This window comes from Nestor notabilis, unplaced genomic scaffold (assembly GCF_000696875.1).
Source record: "Nestor notabilis isolate BGI_N333 unplaced genomic scaffold, ASM69687v1 scaffold15681, whole genome shotgun sequence".
Lineage (NCBI taxonomy): Eukaryota > Metazoa > Chordata > Aves > Psittaciformes > Psittacidae > Nestor > Nestor notabilis.
Genome location: NW_009916294.1, coordinates 60,811 through 70,396, shown reverse-complemented (window position 1 = coordinate 70,396; position 9,586 = coordinate 60,811). Strand labels below are relative to the sequence as shown.

Genomic DNA, 9,586 nt, shown 5'->3' with positions numbered 1-9,586 from the left:
ATACCAGAATGGTATGGACTATATTTTAATCTCTTTATGAGCCATAAAAATTGGGAAGACTTCACTTTTATGCTCTCCACAGTGATTTCAAGAGCTTTTGCCAGGTCTCCACTTCACTGTCATGGTAAAACAAAACCACAAACCAGTCTCCACAAGGTCTTCTCTAAAAGCTAGAGGAACTCCTAAAAAACAATCCCCTAAAAGTATTCTGCACATTCAGAAGTACACTGGTCAATTTTGGACACAACTGGCAGTTTGGCAGAGTGTTTCTGTGAAGCCATGTTATATTGAGGAAGTGAAACAGCTAAAACAGAATTCAGGAAAGCTCTGATCGCTTGTCCTCCAGAGTCAAGTCTGCTGAGCTGAAACACTGATCTGAAACCCTGAGCTAAGCATGTCTTTTTCTCACTTCATACTGTTCACAGAACAAATGCAGCAAGACCTTTTTTGACTGCAAGATCAATACCCAAAATTTAACTTGTGGTGCTTTAAGTAGACTTCAGATATTTTTCAAATATGAAAGTCCTCTTTTGAGAGGTCTCTTGCCATTCAGCCAGGGTTGCAAACATAAAGTTACCATTGAATTAATTAGGAATAAAAGCTTACATTGGGAACATCTGAAAGTTGAAGCCAAACAAATATCTCTCAACAAAACTCAATTTTCAATCAGATCAGTCCAACACCAAGAATGAGACCACTTGAACCAGTAGGAAGATGTTCATCTCAGTGGCTTCAGTATTTCATTCCAGAAAACCTTTGCGTGTAGCATAAGTTAGATCTAAAAGCAAATTCTTGGTGGATACCATCACTCCATTATGGACCAACTACATGATACTAGAGAAAATTTTAATTTTCAAAAATCTTATTCCTTCAGCTCAAAAGTGCCCCCCCACATCCCCCATTTGTAAAACAAACACTGTTTCCTTTCACATAGAAACTAGTTTCTATTTCCTTTAAGTGCGTCTTTTGCTTGAGAGATTGATTATCAGTAGTTCACCTCTTCAGGTCATGTAAAAGACAGAAGCATTTCAAAGAAATCACTTAGTTTCATAGCTAAGTTGAAGCTCAGCCACATGACTGGCAAGTGGATAATCTGCAATGGGACAGCATTACTTGACTGGGCACACAAGCACAGCCCTCGAGCCCAGCAGAGATTTGACCAGTTAAGTGTATGATGAACAGCAAGAGTACAGTAAAGCTAAAAATTGGCCATACATGGAAGCTACCACCTTGCCTAAGCCAAACTGTAACATTCAGAAACAAAATTGGGTGGAAACTGAGAATAAATGAGGGTAAGATCAGTCAAGAGTGACCAAAAAGAAATGTAAAAACAAAGGTCAGAAGGAGCAGCTTGAAATCATATACACCAGCAAGTGGGACTTGGGGAGTCCATGGGACGTTTTACCTTCTTTGCTTTAACTAAACTTGTGCAGTGCTGTAATTTTGGAAATACTCTCATGTTTTGTCTCTCTTGTTCTCTACCAAGAATTTGCTGGAAAAAATGGTAAAAAATACATGAAAACAGGGTGACTATTAGCAAGTATTTTCAAGTTTCTTGTGGGCACATTAAGAAGTTAATTGAATTACTCATCACAAACCTACAGGAGGTCTGGAAAACAGTAAAAAAAGAGCTGCTGATACCCAGCTGTGCTGCTTTTGCTGCAAAAAAGGCTCCTCTGTCCCTTTGTTGGACAGAGTCAAATGAGGTGATGCGAACTTTAGAACAAAGCAGATTCTGTGTCAAATGATGGGCTTATTCCAATGAGACCTAAACCTGTAAGTCTCAAAATATATGTTTTGCAAATTCCTGTAATAATAATAATAATAATAATAATAATAATAATAGGGGAAAGGGAGACTAATGATGAAACAAGAAAGTATTTCAAGCAGTTAGCCATCATGCTCTGTATGAAATAGAGCAAAGTATCACATAGACAGTAGAAAAAGTATCACAAGATGGTGGGAGATGAAAGAGGCAGGTTTGTTACCATTCGCCTCATGGTGAAACTGAAAAAAAACAAACCCAGCAAATTAAGAGGACAGAACTTATGTGAAAAGCTTTCCACTGTGCGAGAATGTACCTATTCTTCATTGTATCGTGTTAAATCCCACCAGATCCTGAACTACACTTCTGTCTACAGGAAACAAGGATAGTGGGCCTATGGATGAATGCACAGGATTTTGAAATATTTTATTTTTAAAGTTAATAATAAGTAGTACTTTTGACACTACTAATGTCCAGTCAGGTCATGCAGAGTAATAGAATCATGTAAGCCTAGGGTGACCAACATCTGCGGGTTCTAGTCCAACTCCTGCTCAAAGCAGGATCCTCTACAACACCCGTGTTCATAGTTAGCAAACTATTTTTAATATATGAAATTTCAGGTGTTTTCCTGTGGTCTACAGAAGCAGAACATAAGCAACAAAAAAAAAAAAGAAATTCATGTCAGCCCTATTAATCTTATACTTTCTTCTCTCTGATTGTACAAATACCCAAGTCTTGTAGATATTTCTCCCGTTCTTGAAATCAGCTAACTCAACTGGGCTCAACAAATGAAATCTTACAGATAAGTAGGCTTGCATAGAAAGAGTGAATCAGAGTCAGTGAAATATTCCATCAAGAGAAAAAGGATGGCTTGAAGATCAGTTACTCAGAGGAAGAAAGTAATTGTTTACAGTGGAAAAAAAAGAAATGTGAATAATAATCAAACTCTCATGTTGAGATGCCTGATACTGATTGCAGCAGGCTTTGATTTTGCAGAGTTTGAGCAAAACTTAGAAAAGAAAGTGAGGATATTATTGCTTTATATTATCTTTACACCTCCTATGACCTTAAGCTGGAAGTTTAGGTGCCGCACTTCTGCCTAGATAAAGTGCTCATCCCTTCTCCAAATCAGATACTTGTAATTGACTTTTCTTTCTACTTTTGCCAATCCTACATGAATCTTCACACAAGCAAAGACCTGGCTTAGAGTGAACTAGGGAGGCAGAACTGATTTTCTTTGCACAGGGATAAAGAGGCAGCACTGATTTTCTTTGCAAAATTAGTAGCCCAGAGACTTAGGCTTACTGATTTGGAAGACTGTAGAGGACCCTCAGATGACAGCTTAGAGGGTCAGAACCTAATATTTGCATAATACGAACATTATAAATTCAGAATATGAGAACAGCAGAACATAAGAACATCAGCTAATGCAAGGTGGTCTGCTTAGTAATCACAAGTTTTTCCTCCTCTACAGTACAGTACTCCACCTATTTCCCCTTCCCTTTTGTCTGCCTTCCAGTCCAGTAGCACCAGCATCCTTAAAGCAAAGGCTACTACCCGCTTCAGAGCCCATTGGTGTAGTATCTTCCAAGGGGCTAGATAGAATCTTCTCACAAGTAGGCATTTTTTCTTTAACGTACTTTACTTCCCACCTATTCCAAACTTCCTCCAACCTGTAGTAAATGCAGCCCCAAATAAACAAATAAATAGATAGATAGATAAGCCTCCTGTATTTATTTCTGTTCGTGTGCAACATTATCAAGAAAAGTAATACCATCTCCTATTGATCTTCCAACAATGTCAACAGTAGAATAGGCTGTACAGAAGCTCAAAAAGACTTCAGCCTTACAGAAGTTTGTTGGCTATAAGACAAGGTAATTCATGCGATGTGCCAGAAACAAGCTTGTGGCCTCTGCAGAGACCTCGTTTCAGAATCGTTTAAGATAGCAAGGCTAAAGCTCACAGTGAAATGAATCTATTCCACCTTACTAACTACACTGCTACCTAATACTAACATGGCTGACCTCCCCTACCAAATAAAGTACCTGGAAAACAATTTAAATACTGCGTGACAGCAGCATTACCTTGATCTAAGTGACAAGAACACTATTCTTAATTTGTTCAGGATAATAGTTATTGCAAGAAAGTGAAGCGCGAAGACCCATGCAGCAGCAGGGGACAATACCTTTCTAGGGGAAGGTCTGAAGGAGCACCTGTAACATGCATTGACACGTTTAACAAATCCCAAAGGTAAAGATAGTAACTTCATTTTAAATGGAGAACAGGCATTCTCTGTCTGGTAAATGAACTGCCAACAGTCCTGCATTGATAACAGGCACAAACAAGTAAGCTGTCCTATTCTTCATGGGAGCAACTCTATCTAGTCCCTCTTAAATTCACAGAGCCTAACTGCTGGCTTACTTACACCTGCTTGTAATTATCAGTTCAAGACATTACCCGCCTTCTGACCTGAGCTGACAAAATACAGAGATATGTGGTAGGGAATAGAGATTTTCCCTTGATGCAGCTTTTGTGTGTTTTTTTACTAGACCCTTTTGAGAAGCATTTGGATGCAGCATCTCTATGACCCTCCCAGCAATTTGCTGAGGACAGCTACTAACTGAAGAAACACAGTAAGACACTGAGGGAGCTGTATATCAATACCCAGCATGCTAGGCATGAAAACAAATATGGTACTGATAACATCTCTTCCTTCCTTTTTAGCCTTGTTCAGAGGGATTGAGAGCAGTTAGCAAATACCTCCACATTACAAAGGTCAGTGTTTACCTGATAAGCATAGAGATAACTGTTTCCTGCAGTACAACCTATGCAAATATATCTATGTTACTACTAATACTCAGAGGATCAGAGGCCTCCTGTGGTTAAAACCACCCTGACGTAGACAGTCTGTCCTTGCATGCACATCTGTCTGCAGGCAGCTTTCAGTCTCCCCTAGACCTTTGCACCACAGTCCACTATGAAACTGTAGACATGTGAGCAAGTTCTGTTACAATGATCATATGCAACCCTGTACAAATCGTTCATGAGCTACTTATAAGTAATCAAAGTTGCATACATTATTTAATAAAATAAAATCTTTGAAACTTCCCAGGAAAAAAAACCCAAACAACAAACCAAAACCAACAAACAAGCAGAAATTGGGATCCACATGGACCAGATTAAGTACTTAAACCTCCAAACCATCAACCCAGGCAGATAAACAGAACATAGCATATAATTCTTTGTCTTGCTTTGTATTCATGGGTTTTTATTTACAGTGGAACTCAAGTATGTAGAAAGACTACACACCTGCCTCAAACACATTGTAATGTTCACATTGTCTTTACAAATAACTTTAATCAATCTTCCTACATTCCAGATTACTTCAAATTATGGAGGCATCCCTGAAATATGGCAGTGTGCTTCCAAATAATCTGACTTGGAAAAATTAAACCAAATCAGATCTTGCTGCTTCAAACCCCTTTCCTATGAAAATAACTTCTAAAGACTTTCACAGCACGTGTCTAACCATATGAGATGGCTCTATCTAACACAGCATTCTAGTTTGAGCAGCAACTAATGACTTGCAAATAGCTTGTTGCATATGGAACCTAAATACTGACATATTTTACAGTACCTTTTTTCTAATATTCCATTGAGCCTATCAGTGGTCAAGTATGAAATTTTGGAACACAGGCATTTAGCAGGTGAGTTTTGTCATGATGAAACTACTGTATTTGCAGCCCACTTGATACAACCAAGAAGTACTTTTGATTTGAAAGTACCAATCAGAAAGAAACAAGAATTCAAAGTTCTAGAGGGAATTTTTTTTTTTTTTTTGGTAACGCAGACACAAAACAAACCCGAAGTAATCCAGCCTCATCCGGTTTAACCTCAACCACGAGACACCGCCGTCTGCTTTCTTTCTCAAATAATGCACGTCACTGTGCACTACAAAAAAGGGAGCTTCCACAGTTTGTGACGAGCATACACGATAAACAGATCTGTTCACACCAACTAGCAGGCTGCCTTTGTCAATAAAAGGCGGTGGCAGACTAGGTGAACTGACATTTGGTGCTTGGAGGATTATCATTGCACATCGCTTCACATTAAGTAAAATGCCAGGATTTTTCCCCCACAACAACATGACTGAATTAAATGGAAAAGACAACTGCAAGCTTGGAGAAGGCAAAATCCACAAAAAGAAGCAAAAGGCTTTGTAAGTATAAATTCAGATGTATTATAAGTGAAAATAACACTAGAGTCTGGACATTAAGAATTAACACCGTGGTTTGGGCTAAATGACTGCAAAGCCTCCTTAAAGCCCAGGACTTTAGCATCATTAAAAATGGCTTGATTTGATGCATACCAAGAAATTGAGTATCTTAAGTAATCAGGAGTAGATTTTGAGTACACTGGGACCCTCTTAATCTGTTCAAAAAAATTACTTCTCAGACTTCAGTCACAGGATGGAGCTCTCTGCCTCAGTTTAAAAGTTTTAAGAAATATAAGTAGAATTGAAATGCAACTGCAATTTTCATGAATTACAAAAATGTCTGCTCATTGGTTTCAGCGGCTCAGATCTCAAAAATTATTTGAAGTCCATGGTACCACACATCGAACCTGGGATCAAGACTTCTAACTCCAGAAATGTCATGTAAGTACTGAGATACACCAAGTTATAAAAATATGACTGTATTTAGATTACTATATAAGTATTCCATTAATTCCTAAACTAGTTCTAGAACAACAAATATTAGAAGAATGCCTAGAATTTCCAAAGTACAAAAAGAGGTTAACATTAGGAGGTAGAAACTATTCATGGAGTTAAGGATTTTTTTCTTAGTGATATGTTTGCGTCAAACAGTGAGAGAGAAGGCACCTCAGTTAATTCTCTTCTCTTCAGAGGGATATTGTGTCCCTTCTCTAAAGATTTACAAAAAATGATGCTTCACACTTCAGGGAAGAGCAGTGGTATTACCATTTTTGTTTCAGGTATGTGGAAACAGAGATACGGATATAAAATTATTTGGCCATGATTCCAATAAAAGCTTATCTTTCTGGGAACAGAATTTAGAATAACACCATATTTCCTTGGTTTTCCATCTCCAATTATTTCTCTCAATGCGGGCTTGACTCCAGGGTCTCAGATTATGAGAAAGCCATAAGTGTAGTAAATACCTGGTACATGTTCCTAGAAAAGAATAATTAATTATAAAATCTATCTTCCGTAAACATACAAACTAAACCACATGGTTTCTTGCCTGAAGTCTTTTATTTTTCTTGTCATCTTAGGCTTTCTGCAGAGGAAGTAATACAGTGGTCCCAATCTTTGGAAAAGCTCTTGGCCAGCCAAAGTAAGTTTATTACTTAAGTATAACATCATTGATATTCTGAGGACAAAAATTTATCTAATCCCACCAAATAGGCAAAGATGTAGCATTCTGCAAACTCCATCAGAGAATGGCCAATTGCATTTCAGTTATTTACAGCATCAGTGTAACATGCTACTGTTACAGCTTTGATTTCAAGTTGGGGTTTTGGGGGTTCTCTTGCAGGGTATAGGGGGTGTCCCCTTCCATTTCCTACTCCCAGTATAGCAAATAAACCCCAAACAGCTCAGTTCAGTGCAATCTACAGAAAACTACAATCCACTGATGTATTTCAGTAGCCAGGATCCAGATCTAAAAGTATTGGATATAATTAGGAAGACAACCATCACCTTTTAATACTAGAGTATGTGTAAGATGTTGAAGAAGGGAACAGTATTTTGACAAGATTTTGTAACAGAGATTTCAATACAACTCCTGCTATTTATTTTATCCTTCCTGGTGACAAATATCATACTATAAATATTGGTGTATTTGTTTTGGCTTTAGGTGGACAAGATGTCTTCCGGGAGTTCCTGAAGTCAGAGTTCAGTGAGGAAAACATTGAGTTCTGGCTGGCTTGTGAGGATTACAAGAAAACCAAATCTGATCACTTACATGGCAAAGCAGAGAGGATTTATGAGGAGTTTGTTCAGTCAGATGCTATTAAACAGGTATGTACAAAGTTGTGTAGTGTTACAGCACAAGAATTCTGGAAAATCAGAAGGTAGAAAGGTAGCTTCACTGGAATGCTTGTTCGTTCAGTTACACAGGACTCAGACATGGTTTTATGAGCATATTTGCATCATTACTGTCTTGAGCTGTGAGATTATGAGATCTCACAAGTAGAGTCACACGATACAGGCTGGTACTTTGGAGCAGCACTAGCAAAAAGTTGGCAGAGGCACCAGTGGCTCAGCACACAGTGCTGTTCTAAGTCAGCCCTGTTTGAATTACTACTGGTCCTTGGAGTGAGATGCTTACAGAGAGCTCTGCTAGTAGAAGAGCAGTGGAATTTTTATTGTCTTTTAAAATATGTGTACATTCTGGAGAATTAGAAGTTCTTCATGTTGATTGTTTTTCATACTGGAGACACATTACACACAAGATTTCTCCTATTGTTTTAATTGGAAGTTTACCTGAATGTTGTTCCTCTACTTACCCTTTTGTTGAGTTGTATTACTTCTGACTTCATAAGAAACTGCATTTCTATTGCATTTCTATAGTGAGTAGCAATTTTTATGCATAACTGGGATATAAGCTTTAAAATTTCCTCATTTTGCAGTTCTGATATTAAACAGTCACACCGAGTTCTAGGGCTGTGAATTTATTAACAAAATAAAGTGATAGATACAGAAAGAGAGTACATTTTTAAGACGCCAATGGCATTTGATTTTCACTTTCCAGATCAATATTGACTATCAGATGAGGGAAGCAACTGCCAAAAGAGCTCAAGACCCAACTCACACAAGTTTTGATGAAGCCCAGAAAACAGTGTACATCCTCATGGAAAGGGATTCATATCCCAGATTTTTGAAATCCAAAGCCTACCTTAACCTTTTGAACCAGCTGCAAACCAGCACTTCAAGATGAAGTGTTTGAGGCAATGAAGAGCCAGGTAGACTCTGTGTCGAATATCCTGTGGAAAGATGCTTCAGGGTGGTTGCATGTCTGCACGGAGAACCCCTGCCAGAGGAGGAAGGGTATACGTGAGATGCAAACAGCTCCATAGGCAAGAAAGCACAGGATAAAAGCTGGCAAGACTGTTACAAGAGCAAGAGCAACACAGGGAGAAAATTCTCTCCTCCTATATGCCTTTAAGTCAAGACAGGATATGGATACTATTTACTGCTTGAACTACACTGTGAACTTTGAACCAAATCCTAGCTCCCAAAGAACTGATTATTAGGAAGTGTAAGACTAGCAAGCTGAGTGTTGGGAAGAAAAAGAAACAAGGATGACTGAAAATTTTGTGCATAACAAGAAAATGCCCAGACAGGATTGATTAATGGCTTTTTCTTTTTTTAATCTGTGAAGTGTTAATAAGTGTGAGTGCATCTCTGTGATGCTATTATGCTGTGTAATTATAAATTGACCTGTCTTAAAATTGATATATGTTAAATTATATAAGACTTACATAAGCTGTACTTTTACTAAGTTTGTATTCAACAGGCAGGTATGTAGCATTTTTCTGTTTAATTTATTGCAAAATAATAAGCAACTCTTCAATCATATCTACTTAAAAATAAAGTTTTACAGACACTTTTCATCTTATTGTAAGTGATCTTTCCATTGCAATTACTTTCCACTGCAATTTCAATTCCATTGAAATACAGGGTTCCCTTCTGTCCCGCTATGCCACTACTTCCCACCATCTTATTCAAGTATTAATTTTCCCTGCATCACCTCTTCTCTTTTTTGTTTTACCCATTTTACACAACCATAATGTTAG

General features: G+C 38.0%; 1 protein-coding gene across 1 annotated transcript; it reads left to right on the top strand.

Annotated features, from left to right (window-relative positions):
- The first annotated feature begins 5,883 nt into the window (after window positions 1-5,883).
- On the top strand, window positions 5,884-8,988 carry RGS1 (regulator of G-protein signaling 1). The gene is made up of 5 exons (XM_010024514.1): window positions 5,884-5,984; window positions 6,339-6,422; window positions 7,061-7,122; window positions 7,645-7,808; window positions 8,542-8,988. The coding sequence occupies exons 1-5, from the start codon at window positions 5,884-5,886 to the stop codon at window positions 8,725-8,727; spliced, it is 597 nt and encodes a 198-aa protein (XP_010022816.1). The 3' UTR covers window positions 8,728-8,988.
- Window positions 8,989-9,586: the final 598 nt, after the last annotated feature.

Bases quoted from the DNA above. Each gene is read 5' to 3' on its own strand.
- RGS1 (XM_010024514.1), top strand. From the start codon at position 5,884: ATGCCAGGATTTTTCCCCCACAACAACATGACTGAATTAAATGGAAAA. The intron at 6,423-7,060 runs GTAAGTACTGAG...TTGTCATCTTAG, and splicing joins TCTAACTCCAGAAATGTCAT to GCTTTCTGCAGAGGAAGTAA. The intron at 7,123-7,644 runs GTAAGTTTATTA...TTTTGGCTTTAG, and splicing joins AAAGCTCTTGGCCAGCCAAA to GTGGACAAGATGTCTTCCGG.